This window comes from Colletotrichum aenigma (genome assembly GCF_013390185.1).
Source record: "Colletotrichum aenigma strain Cg56 chromosome Unknown KSG_Cg56_contig09, whole genome shotgun sequence".
NCBI lineage: Eukaryota > Fungi > Ascomycota > Sordariomycetes > Glomerellales > Glomerellaceae > Colletotrichum > Colletotrichum aenigma.
In genome coordinates this window covers 2,933,928-2,954,273 of record NW_023500915.1, presented here as the reverse complement: position 1 = coordinate 2,954,273, position 20,346 = coordinate 2,933,928, and the positions used below count along the sequence as shown (strand labels likewise).

At 49.0% G+C, this 20,346-nt stretch overlaps 3 protein-coding genes across 3 annotated transcripts; all 3 read right to left on the bottom strand.

Moving 5' to 3' along the window:
• Positions 1-1,301: 1,301 nt before the first annotated feature.
• On the bottom strand, positions 1,302-4,156 carry CGCA056_v013444 (uncharacterized protein; the record flags this gene model as incomplete). Its single annotated transcript, XM_037328688.1, has 4 exons — positions 1,302-1,389; positions 3,114-3,487; positions 3,556-3,744; positions 3,818-4,156. 4 exons carry the CDS (start codon positions 4,154-4,156, stop codon positions 1,302-1,304), a joined length of 990 nt encoding a protein of 329 aa, XP_037172901.1.
• A 1,072-nt stretch (positions 4,157-5,228) lies between these two features.
• Positions 5,229-8,224, bottom strand: CDH-1-2 (Cellobiose dehydrogenase; the record flags this gene model as incomplete). The annotated part of the gene is made up of 9 exons (XM_037328687.1): positions 5,229-5,237; positions 5,331-5,635; positions 5,707-5,982; positions 6,038-6,129; positions 6,178-6,320; positions 6,370-6,984; positions 7,034-7,885; positions 7,941-8,119; positions 8,170-8,224. 9 exons carry the CDS (start codon positions 8,222-8,224, stop codon positions 5,229-5,231), a joined length of 2,526 nt encoding a protein of 841 aa, XP_037173487.1.
• Positions 8,225-10,826: 2,602 nt separating this feature from the next.
• On the bottom strand, positions 10,827-12,458 carry CGCA056_v013442 (Adenylate-forming reductase; the record flags this gene model as incomplete). The annotated part of the gene is made up of 1 exon (XM_037328686.1): positions 10,827-12,458. One exon carries the CDS (start codon positions 12,456-12,458, stop codon positions 10,827-10,829), a length of 1,632 nt encoding a protein of 543 aa, XP_037172945.1.
• Between the last annotated feature and the right edge of the window lie 7,888 nt (positions 12,459-20,346).

Here is a 20,346-nt window from a genome sequence, read left to right as displayed (position 1 = left end):
CCTCTCCCAATCGCGTACACACGCGGTATCTCTTTCCCCAATATGCCGCGAGACAGCAGAGTCGGGCCCATAGTCAAGCGTAGAGTCTGAGCGAGGAGATGACGAAGAAGACATCGTATCCGAGGACGGCATCTCGTCAATAGACATTGGGGATGTTTCGCACATCGCCCTATGTTTCGGGAGATCGTCGATATCCGACCAAAGTGAGATCCGGTCCATCAGTCCATGAGCAGTCGTCAACATCATGGCCATCACCTTCTGGCCTGTGTAGTGTAATGGGTGTGTGACTTGAATGAGCCCTCCAACACGGGATAATTGTTGATGAACAATTTCGCCCGCATATACATATGTAGCGCAGCAAAGCAACCCACAAGCCGATCGGTATCGCCGGTGAACCTCTTCAATGCCAATATGGTAGATGATGTGACCGCCATTACAAGGTACCCCTTGTCCGAATTGGATCATACTCGTGAGATCCTCAATAGGAACGAGGGATTCCAACGTCGCAGCCATAGGCCAGCCAACATGAACTTCTGTTGGCCTCCCGGTGAAACTTTCGTGCCATGATAAGGCTTTCAAAGCTTTTCGAATATGCTTCACGCACCAGTCGCTTCCGCATAGAATCCACACGCACGGCCACAAAGTGACCGATGGTGCGCCTCGTTTGCGACGTCCTGACATGCGAAGTTCCACGTTGTATTCTCGTAAATCTGGACATCAGTCTTTGAAAAATGTCTTCTTGGCTTGTTCGCCCGTCATTCGATTAGCAGTTGGGCGTAAGTCTTTCTCCAGACGGGCCCTGAAGCCATCCCACCCATCCTGATAATGCCGAGGCACGCAGACCTTTGGCTCAAAACCTACCCAGATATCGTCTGTAAACAGGTAAACTTCATCTTTTGAAGATACTTCGATCGTGACTGATGCTCCACATGTGCTTGTGACAAATGATGATGCGAGGGAGTCTAGTGTTGCGGTATTGTTCGTGCTTTCTTGCTGAGTAGATACTAAAGAGGGCTCGTCTTCCACCGTCGAATCCTGTGCAACACTGTTACTGGCACTTATGCTCTGAATTCTCTCGTTGGTTCTGATTGTTGAAATGTTCGATGCGGCGGGGTCTCTGCCTTGTGAGGGTTTTGCAGGGCGCCACAGGTTGAACGAGTTGACCGACCTCGCTTGGCTATTGTCCCGGTCTAGATTGATTAGCCAGCTCGACAAACTTCGTAACTTTCGATCCATTTCCAAGAAATGATTCAAGAAGCACTTCACTCTTTTCACACAGAGACTAGACTATTTTATTGCTCTTACGCCGTGATGCCTGCTGATGCACCAGCAGATGACGAAGTCGAGGCTGCGATCTCGATCACCAAGCCGTATGACCCAATGGCAGTACTGTATGCATCGTCGCCAGTTAGCAATTGGCTACTATTCATGTAGGCAGCCATGCATGCTCGAATGTGGCTTGTCAGTCAATTGGCTCCTAGTGACGTTTGACGCAATACCAGAAGTAAGGCGGTCTGCTGGGCTCCCTCAATACATGTACGTAGCAAACAGCAAATCAGCAGCTTTCTTAGCATAGAACTGAACTCTGCCGGTCAGCGCCCAGGTCAAAGCCCACCCCCCCCCGCACTCAATACCATCGCATGGACAGATGCTCTACTAAGCGGTGTCACCACCATTTACCACTCATTGGTTGCATGATCTTGCGCCACCAACAGTTCCCTAATGCCTTTCAAAAACTCATCTTACCAAAAGCCTCCGCGAGGCAACGACGCCGATGTCAATTTATGCAAGGATATTTGGCCAGCAATTGCTACCCCCCCCCCCCCCCAATTTCTTGTATGATGCAGACCAATACGCCATGCTCGCCGCTTATGCCAGAGAAGAGTCAGCTCGGTTTGCCCGCGTTCCGAAGCGAGCCTTGCGTAGCGAAACCAATACCATTGGCACGATGATACGCTTTCTACTGTCATCCACTGAGAAAAGCCGAGGCGAGATTTTCCCGGAAGCTGAGTCAGGCCTAGAACAGAACGAACAGGCAAGATTTAGCTTGAAAGCCGTCTGCCTCGCAGCCTCACTGTGTTCTATGACAAAAGTAGACTCAACACAAAGTGTGGCTCGACGTACACATCCGCTCTCCAGAGAATTGCCTTCTTCCGCAGAACGTTGTATGTGAGGCTCTCGACACACTAAACCTCTTGTTTCCTCACAGCGATGCTTCGACCAGGTCGTTTGTCGAAGAACAAGGCATGGCGTTCCACGGCTTGGGATTCTGCGGGAGGGATCAGAGGACGAACTTGAAACACTATCCCCTCTGGGGACAAAATATCCAGGAGCTTCTTCAGATCATCGACGGACCAGCCAGTGGGTTACGCCAGCTTCTGCCTCGAAAGGACCGCCGGAATCTTGTTGAGTCGATTAACCTATGGATCGCTGCATTCGTGACTGGGCTTGCTATAATCAGCTTCATTTTCGGTCTCATTGCGGTTGTATATGCAAAAGAGTCCCTGGATGTTTCGAGAGAGTCACTAGAGTTGACCAAGCTCCAGTACGAATTCTCCGTCGCTCAGGCATGCTTAGATCCCGAACAAGCTCCACGGCTCTTGCACTACTGCCTTGACAATCAATGAGTGGACGGTCGGTCTGGTGACGAACAATGAGCATGAATCACAGAAGCAATGGTGCTCATAATGCAGCAAGTAACCTGGCGCCTGGTACTAAGGAGTGCAGTGCAAGGACCGTTGCCATCTCTACAGCTCCAGGAATAGGTGATAGAAGAAAGAGACGTGGCAATGGAACACAGATGAACAACAAACGGCCAAAACGACGACCAGGGGCGTGTTGAACAACGCTGCATCTCGAGTTTCAAGCGAAGGATACGGGAAAGAACACATACACGAGCAAATAGATATCTTTTTCAATATTCATGGCTCATTAGATACTCTCTGCGTCAAAGTTCTCAAGGAATATATGAATTTCAACCCCAACGCGCACCCAACGCGTTATACAAAGTCTGATTCACAGGCAACACACTCCCATGCCTCAACCCAATCGGGAACCCCGTCCGCGAACTCGCGCTCCACCCGCTATTAATCGCCACATTCCCCGTCTCATACGGCCGGTACCCATCCTCGCCGTAGAAGTCCAGCAACACGTGCGCCTTGCCCGCGACCTGATTGTCCCAGTAGCTCGCCGGGCCCTCGACGCCGCTCTGGATGATCGCGGACGACCCGCCCGGGCGAGTCCACGTGCCGAACAGCCCCGTGGTCGAGACCTCGACGAAGACGGTCTTGAGCGACTCGTCCTTGAGGAAGCGAACGAAGGACTTGCCGTCGGTGCCCGTCGGCAGGATGTTGAGGTCGATGATGTTGGTGGGGGATTTGTCGATGTAGGTCGCGGGCGCGGAGAAGGTCTTGAAGTCGGAGGTGTAGGCGTAGCGGATCACGATGGGGCCCGGGGCGCCGGTGTGGTTAGGGTCTGAGGAGGGGTACTGCGCGGCGTGGTGTTAGATTACGGGGGATTCAATGGCAAGCCGACGGCCGTGAGGGGCAGACTTACGAATTTGGAGGCCCAGTGCACGAGGTACTGGCCCTTGCTGGGGTCCCAGATGGCCTCCGGGGCCCAGACCATGCCGGCGCTGGAGTTCTCGACGACGACGAGGCGCTCGCCGCTCCAGTTCACGAGATCGGTCGACTCCCAGACGAAGATGCCCTTGGAGCCCTGTCGTTGGGCGGCGTCCCATGTCGTCTGAACTTTCGTGTTAGACTGACCCAACATTGGATGAACACCATCAGATGACAGAAAAGAGATCCCAACGTACCTTGCCAATGTCCAAATCAGTTCCAACAATGTACCACTTCTTCCCCTTCTCCGCGCCGCCGCCCTCCACAATCGCAGGGTCGCGCACGCCCCCGGTGCCCTTGGTGGGCTTGATCACCGGCGAGCCAGAGTTGAGCGCGCGGAAGGAGACGGCGTTGTTGCCGTTGCTGAGGTACATGTAGACGTACGGGTCGGCGCCGAGGAAGAACGCGCCGAGGTATCCGGTCAGACTGGGATCCGCGCGGGGGGCGAGGTCGCTGAAGTCAAGGGACTGGATCGGGGAGGCCAGGGCTGCTGTTGCGGCCAGGCCAGCGCCGAGAAGGGCTTTGAGAGAGGGCATCGTTGTGGGGAACTGAGGGTATCACGAGGACGCTGGAGAGAAAAGGAATGAAGGGTTCAACGGGATGGGAGCGAAGGTGAGTGCTTATGAGCACCGCGTGAACGACCCCGCAGCTCTGGGGATATCAAGTCGTCACGCCTGCACACGTCGTCATGGAGACTCGACTGCTCCGCCGAGGCGTGCTGTTGGGCGGGTATCGCGACATTGCAACGCGAGTAGCGTCGTGCTCGGAGGGAGCCACGGATTGGAACGCATGGCACTGGAGGTGGGAAGGTTCAGGTTGGAGACCTCCGCCGAGGCTAAAATGGACCACCATTCATACGCTTCGAGTGGATGCCCAGCCACTAAGAGTGCGATTTTCCCGTGATGGAAGAAATGCTCTTCGCTCATCTCACACGTGGCGGGGGCCTCGGAGCCGGGATGTAGGCAGTTTGTGAGGTTGCAGCCGCCTTCTCTAATTTGCTTGGCTAGTCAGTCACGAGGGTCCATTTGGGCAGGATAAAATGACTTGAGTGTGTCAGTCCACCGGAGCAGAACCTCATTTCTGCAAAAGACATCGTCGAGAAAATGGAAGGTAGCGGTAAACAAGGCAAAAGAGCAAAACAAGGCCGCACATCCGGCCCCCTCCGAGGTTTCGCTCGGTACCTGACAGGCACCGGACCACCTGTTTGACAGCACAGATCACCAAGAACAGGGAAACGCAGGCATGGTCCCAACCTTATGAAGAGGGGCCGCGCGAGGGGAAACTGGGGAACTCCCAGGTGCCGGGAGATCTTTCGCCAGATGCGACGTCAGGTGCGCTGTGCCTGTGTGGGGTTCGCGCACCTCGCGGGGCACATCATTGGTGCGCATGTTTGATGAGGACGGGCCGAGGGAGGGAGCTATGTCATTGAGATGGTCACAGAAACGGACAAGTCGGGATAAGCTTGAGGTGGGTGGATATTTATACGAGATATGTTCCCAGAGGTTCGTTTTAAATATGTACGAGGAAGATGAAGAAAGTATGTACATGAAAAGATAAATGAAGTCCACGTGCGATCTGCTTGACTCGCATACCTCACCACTGATAAAGTTACAAGCACTGTCGATTGTGTCAGCAATGTTCTTTAAAATGGGCATGTTCCCCTCGTTCTTATCGTCGGTGGATTGAGAAGGTCCAGAAAAGGCGACATACCTGAGAATAGTAGGAGTCCTTGAAAGTGCACTTCAAGCCCGTGGCGCACTGGAAGCTCCCATTCCATGTCGAACCACCGCACTGGTCGTACAGCGCACCAGCCTTGGCCGTCGCAAGGGCGAGGATTTTCGCAGCAGCATGCTCCGCTGCGACGACAATGTAGGACGAGGGGTTGGTTGTCACCATGCCTGGGAAGATGGACGCATCTGCAACGAAGAGGTTGTCTGTGCCCCAGACCTTGGTGTTGAGGTCAACGACGGCATCGCCGCCATTGCGGCCATCGCCAGTGCCAAGCTTGTTAGTGCCTACACGATGGTTATTATCGTCAAGACTCATTGACATCGAGGGCAACGGATAGCACTATGGGCAGGCTTACCGATCCAATGGTTCGCACGACGGTTGGAGTACGATACCAGCATGTTGTTGACGTAGTTCCTTGCCGTCGTTCCCGGCTCGGGGAACAGCCAGGTCAGGTTGGCGACATTCTTGAGGGAAGCTTGAAGGTTTTCGATGCCCTTGATAACGGCCTCGACGTCGTTTTGGTCGCGAAGGTAGGGTACGGTAGAGACGACAGTACCGAGGTTGCCCTGGATTGTCATTCTGCCACGGGAGGTTGCACCACGTCCGAGATATTGACTGATCGTGATGGACTCTGTGGGGAAAGTCAGCTATCATGCCGATCGAGTGAGCAGGGTGGGAGGACTTACTTCCATTGGGAGCTCCCAGACTGCCCTCCATGCGGGCAGTGTACTGAAGCTGGCGAGTGATTCCGTCGGCACCCTTGAGTTCCTCGAAGAAGCTGTCATTGCGTTAGCGGCCGTCTCAAGTTTCACGACGGGCAACCTACAGAGGCCCAATGTTGGGCGCCGACTGAGCGAGGATACCACTCCTCTTGTTGAGGTACAGGTTCTTGTCAGTAACGTTGGGGTCGTCGTACGCCTCATAGAAGTCATAAAACTCCACAGCAGGGTGCGAGACCACCAGATCAGTCTGTCGCCGGTCAGTTTCCTTCAAATTCCAACGTTGTCAGTCAACTCACATTGGTGTGGTCCTCAAGGTTGTAGCCCACAGGAAGTGTGATCCATGAGCTGTTCGAGATCATCGTTGGTCCATCCGTGGAGCTCTTGACGACGTCAAGCTGGTCATTTGGTCCGATTCCGCTGCGCAACAGCAACTTCGCACTGCCAAAGGTACCGGCTGACAGGATCACTCGGCCAGTAACCGCGGTTACGTTGACGGTGCCTTGGTATCCCCCACTGAGGTATGGCTCAACCTCAACACCAGTGATGTGGCCGCCAGTACGGACTACACGCTTCACGGCGGTGTTCATCCACAGCTTGAAGTTGGAGCGCTTGCTTGCGGACACGAGATACGTCGCCATCGGCCCACCGCGTTCGCCTCCTGAATACATGTACGGCGTCTTGCCGAAAGTGCGGTTCTTGGAGTTGGGGTTCGCGTTCAGGTCGAGCTCAGTCCAACCGCCAGACTTGAGACCGGCCGAAATAATATCGCGGCCTGCCGTGAGGTAGACCTTGCCGTCCTGAGACGGTGTAGTGGTCCCCGGAATGCGGGAAAATACCCGCGATGTTGCAGCAGCTACGTCAGATGACTTCCAGCCAGTGGGGAAATTGTAGTCCCAATCCAGTGAGTATGGCTGGGAAAGGTTAGCGACATATGGCAATGGGCAAGAGGGGTAAACCGACCTTCCACCAAAGCGCAGCGTTGATGGCTGTTCCACCACCAAGGACGCAGCCCGCCATTTGGTCAGTGTCCTGACAGGCGATACCGGCTGAGTTCTCCCAGATCTCGTTGCAAAGTCCAGGCACATCGAAGCGGGTGAGGTTGGTGCCAGCAAGCCAAGTAGGCTTCATAGTGCCACCCCATCTGCCGGAAGATGGAGGACCCTTCTCGATGAGCAGCACGCTCTTGCCGGCTTCACTCAGCTTGTCAGCCAAAGGAATACCGCCAGCTCCAGCACCAATCACGATGTAGTCGTAAGACTGAGAGGGGACAGGGACACCAGTAGGACCTGGGGCCGCAGTCGACGTCGCAGTCGGAACGGACGTGGATGTGCTTCCTCCACCGCAGCTACCTGTGACAGTCTTGGTGGCCAGGGCAGCCCAGGCAGAGTACGATGGGTTAGCAATGTCGCTGTTGAGCGAGGTCCCGTGGATGTTCTGGTTCTCGTGTTGTGCAAGAACGATGTTGGCCGGGCAGGTTGGGTTGGTCGGGCTGCTGAACGCCTGTGCCCAGCCAAGAACCATGGAGCCAGCCGAGGTACTGACGCTACCAGTAGCACCGTTGTGGTTCCATTGGAAGCAGTTCTGGCAGCGGTAGATGAGGGTGTAGTGGGTGGCATTGATGGTCGAGGAGATCTGGGTGAGCTTGGCGTCACCGGCGTAGACGGCCGGCATGTCGTAGCCAGTTGCCCAGCGGAAGGAGGTGAGGATTTCGTTGCCGTTGGGCCACGCCATCACAAGGAGCTTGTTCGTCATCGTACCGCCGAGGGAGATACCGCACCAACCGGTACCTTGACCATTCTTGGAAGCGCATTGCTGTTCACTTTGTAAGCATCGAGTAGGGCGTATTTCAGAAACGGCGATAACATACAAGATAGCCAACGTATTCGTTGGCATCCACCGTGAGTGCATTTTGAGGTAGGGCGAAACCGTACGTCAGGCCGCCGGCAGTCTGGGCAGTCGTAGCAGACCATGTGCTGAAAATGATCCCGGTTGTAGGGTCGGTGTAGGTTGTTGGAGTCGAGGCCTGAGCTGCAACTCCTTTTAGGACTAAGTGATGATGTTAGCGGAAGCCTTGGTTGGGAGGCTCGGTCACGTACGCGGCGAGGCCGCCAAGAGGGCTGCCAGAGCACCGTTGCGACCGAAGAACTTCATGGTGTCGGACGTCAACGTCAACAAAGGTCTAGCAACCAAAGCCGGAATTGACTCTCTGCAACTCCCAGATGGGAGAGGCAATATTTAAAGGGGCGAAATCTTCTCAACATCTGCCAAGCCTTCCCCCTGCCCATCATATCACCTTGCCTCCCTCTTCTCCTATGCGACTTTCTTCTTTCAGCCAGATGAGATGTCCCAATGTTGGCACCGCTGCCACATGACCACAGAATCCCGCAATCTGGCTCGTCCAGTCACGGTTGATTTGATTGTGGATGGAATGCATGGTATGCGAGTCCGCCGATAGGAGGAAATGTTTGTCTGATCCATGGAGGGAGTGCGGTCGAAGACGTGGTGGTGGGGTTGAAAGTCTGCCAACGGAATGTAACATTGCTGATTGCCTTTGTTGGTCAAGCCTCATGACCGGGGGTGATCCAGGATAGCTAATCTACCAGAGGCATGAGGAGAAACAGCAAATCAGATGAAGGGGGATGGCATTAGACGCGGGACGGGAGTTTGCACATGAGACGAACTAATGCTGATAAAAAAGAAACATGCGCAGCAAGGAGAACTCTTGCATCTGGATTTTTTGAACACAGCTCGAAACTCTGGACTCGGAACGGCATAGTACCCAAAACTCTGGATCCCAAGATGCAATGTCTCGGGACTGTTGGAGTGAGGTTGAAAAAGGCGTGCAGCGCATGGCCGCCATGTCCAGGAACGGGAACGCGGAGGCAGACGAAGGCGCTACCCCACGTTGCGCGCCGGCAATTCGAGCCGCGCTTCCCAATCGAACGGGGCCTCCTGGCCGTCAGCTGGGGTCCCTTGGGCTGCACGCGAGGAGCTGGATGCAACCCCGACAGCTTTCAACCAGCATCACTCATGGGCGTGAGGTCTCCGATGCGTTCGTTTGTCTGCCGGGTCCCTGCAGTGGATGTGAAGGCGTATTCCGGGCCAAGACTCCAAGCGTCGAGACAAACGCCGGGCAGCTTGTGATAGATTGCGGGGGCCATTCAGAAGAAAGCGTCTTTGCGAAAACCCAGGGGTTTGGGCGGCGTAGTGTCTGGTATTGAGAGTCAAGTCTCGGCCACGCCCGTCGAGGGGGAAAGCCAACCGGAAGTCGAGCGAATTATTGTCGGAGCATTTTTCAGCTCTGAATCTTGACTGTTGGATATGTCGGGCGTGGATTGTGGCAATCCCTGATGGTCAGGTTGGTGAAGCGCCGGTTGAATGGGTGTGTTGGTGCCCAGAAAGGAGACATTAAGGCACGGAACGCGGGTATTCTGGGCGCAGAGAGTCTTCATCTCGGCTGGCCGCGATGCGACGTTGCGGTACTGCCTCGACCGAAGCCAAGCACGCAAGACAGTCGGTGATTGGAGAGACCAAGCCTTGACGGCCTCGTGGAGGTGACACACGCCCAACTTGTAGATTGCTCGGTGCCTGGGACGATGACAAACGGATGACACCAGACACACTGGCGGCGCGACAGGGCGGGTGCTTGCTGGTGAGCCGCAATAAGCAAGCGGGAGTGAGTTCCGAGGCTGGAATTGTCTTGCTGGGGTGTTCGTGACGAGAGAGAGGAGGATCTTTTGTCTCTGGTTTGTTGGGTCGAGACAGGGCGAAAGGGAGCAGAAGCCAATGATGGTCGGTCCGTTCATTGGATTCCGGGCCTGGTGAACGCTCCCGTAGGATCGGCCGTCGTTAGTCGTCGACGTGATCTCTTGGTCCGAGTCGGTAAGGGCTACCAGAGATGCGGCAATCGATGGCTGTTCATTGACTCAGGGCTCCTAGGCGGTAGCCAAGAGTGAGGATGCCGAGATCCGAGTCTAACGATGGTCGGTAAGTCGTACTTTAGCGTTCGAGGACAAACAAGTTGATGATTGTGGTGATGAGAGGTTGAAGTTTGGCTGAAGTTTGGCACAGGCAAAGGGCGGGAAATAGGGAAGGCGAGGTGCTGTACCTTATTTCAATCGCTGGTAGGTGCTTCCCCCCACAAACATTCCTTCCTTTAGCGGAACGTAGGCCGAACCTTCCTCCATCCGATCTGAATGCCACCCACTAACAGCATCATCATCATCATTATTAAATGGGAGTGTCCCCCGTTCCCACGATTTTGCATACCTTATGCAGATTAAGTGCAAAAACAAAAATAATGATCAGTGGGAGGCTTGAACTCCCGGCCTTGGCATTACTGAATATCTAAGATGAGATATTAGTACCACGCTCTAACCAACTGAGCTAACCGACCAGATGGGTGCCGTGATTGGCTGTTAATCAGTATTCTAGCCTATCAACCGTTTGGCTGCTCTCCAAATATCATCTCCGTTTTTAAATATCTTATTCACAGTCAAAAGTCACCTAAGGGGAAGGTTGTAGAATTTCAGAACTGGTTTATGAGATTGAATGAAAATTGCAATGGTATTGTAAAACTTAATGAGTGGGTGAAAGAAGATCAGTAAATGAGCCCAAGTCTATGTGTCGCTGATGCCCGCTATGCCAAACTCCGTGCTGATGCATGCGGTCTCCGAGGAAAGCCACCTGAAATGAAAAAGAAACGCTTGCTCTATCCCTTTCGACCCCTTCTTCGCTTGACCTCCAACCCCGTCTAAGAGTCGAAAATCGCACCGTAGGCAGGAATGCCCCTGCTCTCAAGCCCGTATACGACTTTCCTCGTCACCTTTTGGTTGGAAATGATGACCACCGCCTCACAAGGACCCATGTTCTTGCCGCCGGCGTTCTCAATCTGCGCAATACCCGCTTGGCGCCGGCTGCTCTCCCAGATGCGGTACGTAATCGCAACCAGGTCGGGACGGCCCGTCTTCTTGGTATCGATGATGACGGCGTTCGGGTCGGCCTTGTAGATGGTGTCGATCACCGCCTGCCCGTACGTCTCGGCAGGGCGCTGCGTGGACCAGATGATGCGCACCGGGTGATCGGGCTTCTGCACAAACAGACTCAGACACGGACCGATGCCGGAGCCGGTGGCAATCACGATACAGGGCTCGAAGAGGCCGGCCACGCGGAGCACGCCGTACTGCGGGACGCCGCGGGTCCAGATCTTCTTGGGCGGGTTCTTGATGATCTTGTCTGTCCAGTCGCCGGCATTCGACACGAGCACCGAGAAGCCCTTCTTGCCGGCGTTGCTGAGTCCTTTGACTTGGCCCTTCTCGGCGTCGGCGGCGGTCGGAGCGGCGGGGTTCGGGATGACGGCGAAGGCGTGCGTCTCGCGGAGCGGCGCGTCGGTGAGGCGGACGGCCTGGCCGTAGTGCACGTCGGCGTAGTCGAAGTTGAGCTTGACGACGTGGGCGGACATGGCCTCGGCCTCGACGTCGCGCAGGCGCAGGCGGGTCCAGGGGTAGGCGACGAGCGCGGTGATGACGATGAGCATCCAGAAGGACGGGGTCATGACGACGGAGGCGGCGTAGGGGATGTTGGCGGCGTCGCTGGAGTCCTCGGCGAGCATCATGACGAGCGCCCAGAAGAGGAGGACGACGGACCACCCGAGGAAGCGGTGGGTGCCCTCGAACCAGTTGTGCAGGAGCACACGGGCGCGCGGGTGGGCGAAGGCGATGATCAGGAAGAGGAGGAGGCCGATGAGGTAGCTGTCGAGGAGGATGTAGGCGCGCAGGGCGGTGCTGGGGCGGTCCATCTCGGCGGTGAGGACGACGAGGAAGAGGACGAACCAGAAGAAGGAGGCGACGCCGCAGCCGGAGTGAATGCCGCCGTAGGAGTAGACCTTTGCGAAGGCGCGGCGGACGCACAAGGGAGTCTTGGCGGGGAAGAGGACGAAGACCTTGAACAATGCGTTGACGGTGTGCTCGTTGCGGATGAAGAGGGCCGCGAGGATGTTGGCGGAGACGGCTGTGGCGCAGGTCTGGAGAGTCAGGGCGGCGCCGGTGAGGACGGAGTTGAGGATGACGAAGATGAGGCACGCGATGTTGGCGAGGAAGGCGAGGGTGAAGATGCGGCGGTAGACGGAGCCAAAGTTCCAGCGCAGATACCGGTAAGCCCGGTTGCCTTTCTTATCGGGAACGGTAATCTCGTCTTCATCGTCGTCGGAATCGTGGGTTGAAGCGACGGACGTCGGGGCTTCGTAAACAGGGTCCGGAACAACGAGAGTGTGCGTTGAAGAGTTGCGGCTGTTCATCGGGAAGAAGGCCCTCGCAGGTGGTGTAAGAGAAAGCTCAGGGTTGACTTGGTGCACTTCTTCGACTGGAAGAGTGATTGAGGAAGCCATGGCGGAATTGGAAGACATGGTCGGCGAGGGTAAGGGAAGAACTGATGGCTCTGTTAGTACAGTGGCTCGATGGTCCTCTTCATGCATAGGACAACTTACAAGCAGGACAGCTCAAAGTCAACGGAAGAGGACGACGAGAAGAGGTCGGAACAGGAGATGACGAAGTGATGGGAGATAAGGAAATAAGCCAAAGATATAGAGAAGACAAAAGAAATAAGGAAATAAGAGAAAAAGGAAAAGAGATAGGAAAAAGAGATTAGGAAATGGTGTTCTTGGATTTTTTGATTCTGGTGCGATGGGGAAAAGAAGATCACCAAGGGAGACCGGCCCTGATGGCCTGATATAGACCCCCTTCTTGATGCTAAAGGGCGAATGCCTTCATGACCCGTCACATGAGGTGCCCACCGGTAGATGCTATAGGTGAGCGCCACGCCTGAAGAATAGTCTCCGCAGCCAAAATAGAACCCGGCGACGTTGGGTTGGGCCCACCGTCCCAGGCACGAGGACCCCGGCCTTGCCCCGGCGCCCATCGACGGGTACAGCTAAACTTGGACGAGGGAGGTCGAAAAGCCGGGGAGACACTCTAGTCACGTGGCGTAGTGGGAGAAAAAAAGGTACGCTTGAAAGGCACGGTTGCGTCGACGGCTGAAAGGTCCCGTCGGAATGGGTGCGGCCAAGCCGGTAGTCTCACAAAAATAGAGGGGAGGTGGTTGGGTGTGAGATGGATGGATGGGGTGGGAGGTTCAGTTCAGAAAGCCGGAGGGAGTGCGCTCGAAAGGGGATTGGCTGCCGAGACTAGGGTGTGTTCATCCAATGCAGCGTGCTTTTTCCTTCAGCAGCAGAATATACGGGCGAGGCCGGGCCAACGTGGCGCGCAGAGGTTATCTTGGCCCTGCATCGTGGTTTGCAGAAGTCGATCGGGAGTCATGGCTTCCGTGGCTTGGCTGTTGAAAGAAAGAAGACCACATGCAGGCGGGATGTTGGGTGTGCATGTGTTAGTGTGCAGCCAACCCAGCTCTCTGGAGACGGATTCTTCCGATCGGGCAAGCGCACGGCGTCTTCATGGTTTCTTTAGGCATCAGATCTGTGAGATGGATTGGTCAGGATGTGGATTCATGATTGCTTTTTTGACCGAATAGTTCGGATCGGAGTCAAAGATGCGATCCCGGGGCTGAATATTGTTGCTTCTTGGCCGAGACGGGCAGCCTCAAAAAGGGCATTGCTCGCGGTTCCGCGGTTCAAAGCACAATCATTGCGGGGCATCTTGCCGGTGAGTACATCAGAGCGGCTCGGACCTGAGAAAGAAAAGAAAATGGAAAAGATGGATACCGTGAGACATCGCCTTCAGATCCGGTCCTTCGGAGACATTGAGACAGCGCTGTTGGTGAGGCGGATTGACAGCCAGCTAAACCGGCTCAATCCCCGTGGTAATAGCCTCGATAAGGTGAACTCATCTGTCTCTGCTAGACATGTCACCGTAGTGCCTGATTTACTAACGGAGACATTGGGGTGGAACCCTATCATTTTCCCGTCTCCCGCCCTTGACGTGCTAGCCGTGGAGCGTCATGGCAGACACCGAAGTGACAGACACCGAACGACAGCCTCTGGCATGGAGAGAGAGCGCTAGGTCGCTTCTCGAAGTTGTGGCTGGATGGCTTCATGCGCGTGCTCGGCGCAGACTGGGCGGCGCTGGCGTATCTCGAACCCCCTCGATAGCATCGGGGGGATACGATGGGATCATGGTATGGGAGACTATGGGAAGACTGCTGTTTGTCGTGCGATTCAGATGTGATAGGCTGGCCGGAATGCTCATATCTCGAACCTCGGTGCCCCGCAGTGGTAGTCGTATGTGGCCTGTCAAGCTGAATGTCTGAAACACCCAGCATCGAGGGAGAGCAGAAGAGGAGCTCTCTTGCTGCCCGACGATGACGACTGCGAATCCAGACGTCTAGCTGATAAGACACAAGACGTTGTCCCGGGTGTTGCTGGGGTTCCAAAAATGGCCGCAATGATGGGATCGTGAAATCATGCGCCGAGCTAATGCAAGTCCAAGGTATTGATAGTAAGAGAGAACGATGGAGATATTTCGAAGCATGAAGAAGCATGTAGCAAAGCGGAAGCCAGTAAGCCTCTTGCGGGGAGACTTGACCTCCACGAGTCAGGCGCTCTCAAGCTTCCGCCAGGTTACGTGACATCGTCTGGTACACCCCGCGGCGCCTTTGTCCTCCCAAACCGAGGGTTGGTTGCTGGCGCCACGGCCGAGCTGGAGGGCCAATCGACGCCGGTCGCTACATGATCTAGGACATGCGCTACCGGCACTAGCGCGGGAAGAAGAGACATAAACAGAAACATGAGATAGCCACATAGCTTAAGAATCCATCTCGTGTGTGCGTCGGGAGACATTCACCGAAGAAGAGACAGTTGTGGGAGCTGTCAAAAAATAAAAAAGTGCCCGGGCCAGGAATGCCAACGCCGGCCAGGTCTCAAGGGATTGCCGAGGACTCGCGAACCTGTCACTTGGCGTCTAGGGATGGACGGCTAGGGCCAGCACGGTATGCTCCGTTTCTCTGTGTAAGACAAGTCGGCGATATTATCGACGACACCGTCGTGAATGTGTTTTGGGGGGCCCTGCTGCTGCCTGTGATGTTTCTAGCCGGGGAAACCTGGGAGTTGGGGCCGGCGCTTGTTGCTGTAGGGCGAACGGGCGACCGCTTGGCCGGGACACAATATTTGCTGCAACCGAGGAACGTTGTGGATTCCGCGCGGAGGCTGCTCCGGGCGATCATCGATGATCAATGACCTGACAATCGGGACAGGTCTCACGGTCTCGAATTTTCGAGGCGTGAAGACGGGGCTGTCGCCTGCGTTGTTCCTGGAGACCCCGTCCTCTTCGTCCCTGATGATGATCTGTCGATCCTGTCATGCTCCCTTGGATGTTAACCGTTATTAGGGAGAGTGGATGACAAGACGGGAGGGGACGGGAGGCATTGAGGAAGGGGGAAAGCAGAAAAATATACCTATTTCGGGCAGAATCTCCAATTTTAACTCTGCCTTTAATGACATGATTGGTGGAAGTCATCGATGTGGTTGCAGCACCAGTCGTCTTACTGCAGAGTCCGAGATCCTGTCGCTATTTTTCTCCAGCACTGGGCAGTCTTTTGCTAAAGGCACACGCGAAACATGGATCACCGTCGATATAAAGTTGTAACCTGTTTAATTAGATGATGGTTGCGCATTCTTGCGTTGAAAATACCCAACACAGATTGTGAACCGAGGCTGACCGATCCCTGGAACACGACTTTGTACTGCGACCCGCGCTAATACAGTCCGTTGCACTGACAGCGTCCGCCCCCCCTTTTTTTCCCCGCTTATACAAAAACATGAAAAAAAGCCTATTTTACGCTATAACGTATATTTTTCTATATTATATATAAAATATACTAAATCTATTACTAGTACTTTAACTACTATTAATTACTATAGTTATAATAGTATTTAAATATATAACTATATAATAGAAATATAAAGTATATATCTAATACTTTTATAGTAGTTAATTTATATATAGAGATATTACTAACTTAATTAGTTATTTTATTTTTATATTAATTAATTAATAAAAAGTTTAACGTACTTTACCAGTCAGCCGCGCATATCAGTCAGCCGCGCATATCAGTCAGCCGCGCATATCAGTCAGCCGCGCATATCAGTCAGCCGCGCATATCAGTCAGCCGCGCATATCAGTCAGCCGCGCACGTTTTCCATGACGCGCTTTGTTCCCAGCCACTTAAACCTTTGACGCATAATATCTCAACAACCGCAATGCCGATTTACACCCAAGAAGATAAGATCATTCTTACTTTTAAGGCGATCTGATCAACACATGCTCTAGGTCATAAACTTAATATGCGAGGCGCTATAAAGATATATAATATCCACAAAAGTACCTTATGCAACAGAATCAATAATTAACTACACTATAACTATATCCAGCCCTAACGATATAAACTCAATCTGATTAAAGAGAAAACACTTCTCTAATATATTATTAAGCAGGATTCTAAAGGATTTCCCTTATAACTTACTAGTGTGGAAGATATAGTGAATCTCTTGCTGTAGATATAGAATAGGATGCCTATTAGGAAGTATTAAGCTAAGAGGTTTATTAACTTACAGCTAACTCTAAAGACTATATCTAATTATCTATATAATTATTAAAAAGCATTTTAAGAGGACCTAGAGGTTATTTTGAAGTGGTTTATGTTATTAGGCAATATAATAGCTAAATATAGTATTAATAGTAAGGATCTATATAACTTTAATAAAACTAGCTTTATAATAGGCGTTATTACTAGTTTAATAGTTATTATATATGCTGATAGATATAGAAAAGCGAAATCTATCCAGCTTAGCAACTATAAATAGGCTATAGTTATTAAGTGTATTAATTTAAGGGGATAATATATCCCACCTTTTATAATTATTTAAGGGTCTTATCACCTTACTAACTAATTAATAGAATCAGGCTTTCTAAGCGACTAAGTGATTAAACTAACTACTAATAGATAGACTGATAATAAGACTAGCCTAGACTAGATTAAGCAATTTAAAAAGCATATTTAGGCTTGTATAAAAGGTGTCTATTAGATACTTATAGTTAATAGATATAAAAGCTATTTATCAGCTGAATTTAATAAATACTATAAGCAGAACAATATTATAACTATTAGTATACCTCTGCATTTATCTTACTTACTCTAGCTATTAGATATTACGCTATGCTCACCTTTAAAATATATATATAGGGATGAAATCAACCTATTTATTAAATCCTCTATTAACTATATTATAAAGTTTAAGTTCTTTATTACCTTCTATAAGGCCTATAATAAGATCTTTGTAAATAAAAATATTAAATCTACCTTCTATAGAGCTAATATTTTACTATACGACCTAAATTATATAATTAAGAAACTTAATATATATATATAGAAGCCCACACCTCCTGCAACTAATCCCTTAACACCACCAGCCTAGCAGTTATAAACACCCTCTACCTAACATAAAGCGCTTTCACAGTTAAACTTTATTAAAACTCAGATCTCAGCTTATTAGAGAAGCTCTCTAACACTAATAATTAAGGTAGTTAACTAGCTAATAAAAGGTGCATAAGTAATAACACACTTAATCATAATTTTAATAGATTAGGTGCACACACTTTAGGATGCTAATATAGCGCTTACTAAGCGCTAGAGAGCAAAAAAGATATACATCCAGCTTAGAGGAGCACTTATTATAGCAGAATCTCAGGTTATCCTAGAAGAAAAGGGTAAAGGGAAACATCTAACGCCTCAAGAAGGTGAAGATAGGGGTCTGTTGAAGAAGGGTTAGTCAGCTTAATAGCGTTATAGTGTGTGCGGCAAGACAGGCCATAATATGCAAATATGTTCTAAAGATATAGAATCGTCTAGTGAATTAGATGCTGATGAGAGCTAATTGATTTTCTACGTTCTGGTTGTAAAAACTTATATGATGTTTGAAAGATGAGGAAAAGTGTGCGGCTGACTGATATATGCGGCTGACTGGTAAAGTATGTTATTTTATTTTTATAAGAGATTAAAATAATGTTTACTAAAGAATAAAAAAAGATTTACTATATAACTTTATATATTTATCTAATATGTACTTTATATAGCTTTGAATAATATAAACATATATTAAAAAGCTTAATATAAGTTTTTTAGAGTAAATAGCTTTAGTAGTTAATAGGAGTAATAACTCTCTTAATAACTTAGCTTATTTATAATTAAATTTTTATTACTATATAGATTATATTTAATTATTAATTATCTATTATTAGTCAAGATATATCTAGTTATAGTTTATTATATTGGATATATTAAAAGAATATTAAGTAATAATAATAATATAATAATACTTAAAATATTAAATTTATAGCTATTAATGATTATAATAATATTACTATTCAAAAACTAAAAAACTTATAAATTAATAAATATTACTAGCTATATTAAATAGAACATTTGATAATATAAATCATAATAAAATATTATTAATAAAATATAAAAATATAAGAAGTATCATTAGAGTTAGTAAAAGATAGAGATATAATATTATATAAGACTTCTTAAACTACTATAATATTATAATACTTTATTTCTTAAAAAGATGTAAGATTTCTTATTTAAAGCTTTTACAATCTAAATTAGTTATTTTATAATTAATTAATAGTTAAACTTATTTAGCTAAATAAATAAGAAGTTTATAATTATTATTACTTAGTAAAATAATAAATTATAATAACGTGGTTCATCAGTCAGCCGGCCGGACCAGTCAGCCGGACGTTTTTTTCTAAACACTCTTATGTCCAAATCACTTAAACCTTTGACGCATAAAATCTCAACAACCATAATGCCAATCTACACCTAAGAAGACAAAGTCATTCTTGCGATTAAAGCGATCTGATCGACACGCGCTGCAGGTAATAACTTAAGCATTTCGCGTGCTGCAAAGACCTACAGTATCCTAAAGAGCACCATAGCTGATAGAATGAACAACTAACTGCGATGCGAATAAGCTTAACCCTAATAATATAAACTTAATCTAATTAAAGAGAAAACGCTTCTCTAATATATTATTAAATAGGATTCTAGAGGATTTCCTTTCTGCCTCAGCAGTATAGAAGATATAGCTAATCTCCTGCTGTAAGCCTGTAATAGTAAGCCTGTTAGTAAGCAATAGGCTAAGCGGTTTGTGGACTTACAGCCTGCTCTGAAAACTAAGTTTAATTGTCTATGTGATTATTAAAAGGCTCTTTGAGAAGATCCTGAGGTTATATTAAAGTGGTTTATGCTATTATGCAATATAATAGCTAAGTATAGCATCTAAGAGGGGGATTTATATAATTTTAATAAAACTAGCTTTATGACAGGCATAACTATTATGTTAATAGTGGTTATATATGCTGATTAATATAGCAAAGCAAACTCTATCTAGCCTAGCAACTATAAATAAGCTATAGTTATTAATTATATTAATTTAGGTGGGTGGTGCATCCCTCTGTTTATAATTATTAAAAGCATATATCACCTTACTAGTTAGACTATAGAATTAGGTTTTCTAGGCAACTAAGTGATTAAACTTATTACTAATAAATAGATAGATAATTAGATAGGTCTTAAGTAGATTAAACACTTTAATAAACACACTAAGAACTAAATAAAAGGTGTCTATTAGATGCTTATTATTAACAGCTATAAAAGCTATTTATTAGCTAAATTTAATAATTACTATAAGCAGAGTAATATTATAACTATTAGTATACCTATATATTTATTATATCTACTATAGCTATTAGATATTACCCTTTATTCACCTTTAAAACGCATATATAATAATAAAATCAACTAATTTATTAGAGCCTCTATAAATTATATCACTAAGTCTAAATTCTTTGTTACCTTTTATTTGGCCTATAATAAGACTTTTAATAAAGAAAATATTAGGTCTGCTTTCTAAAGCGCTAGAATCTCACTATAAGACCTAAACCATATTATTAAAAAGCTTAATATATATTTATAGACGTTTACACCTCTTATAGCTAACCTTTTAACACCTCCACCTTAGTAGTTATAAATACCTTCTAACCTATAATAAATTATCTTATAGTCTAACTTTATTAAAAGTTATATCTCTACTTATTAAAGAAGCTTATTAATACTAATTATTACTATAATTAAGTAATTATCAAAAGGTGTATAAGTAATAGCATACTTAATTACTATTTTAACTAATCAGCTTTATACCCTTAAGGATGCAAATATAGCACTTACTAAGCGCTAGAGGGCTAAAAGAACGCAGGTCCAAC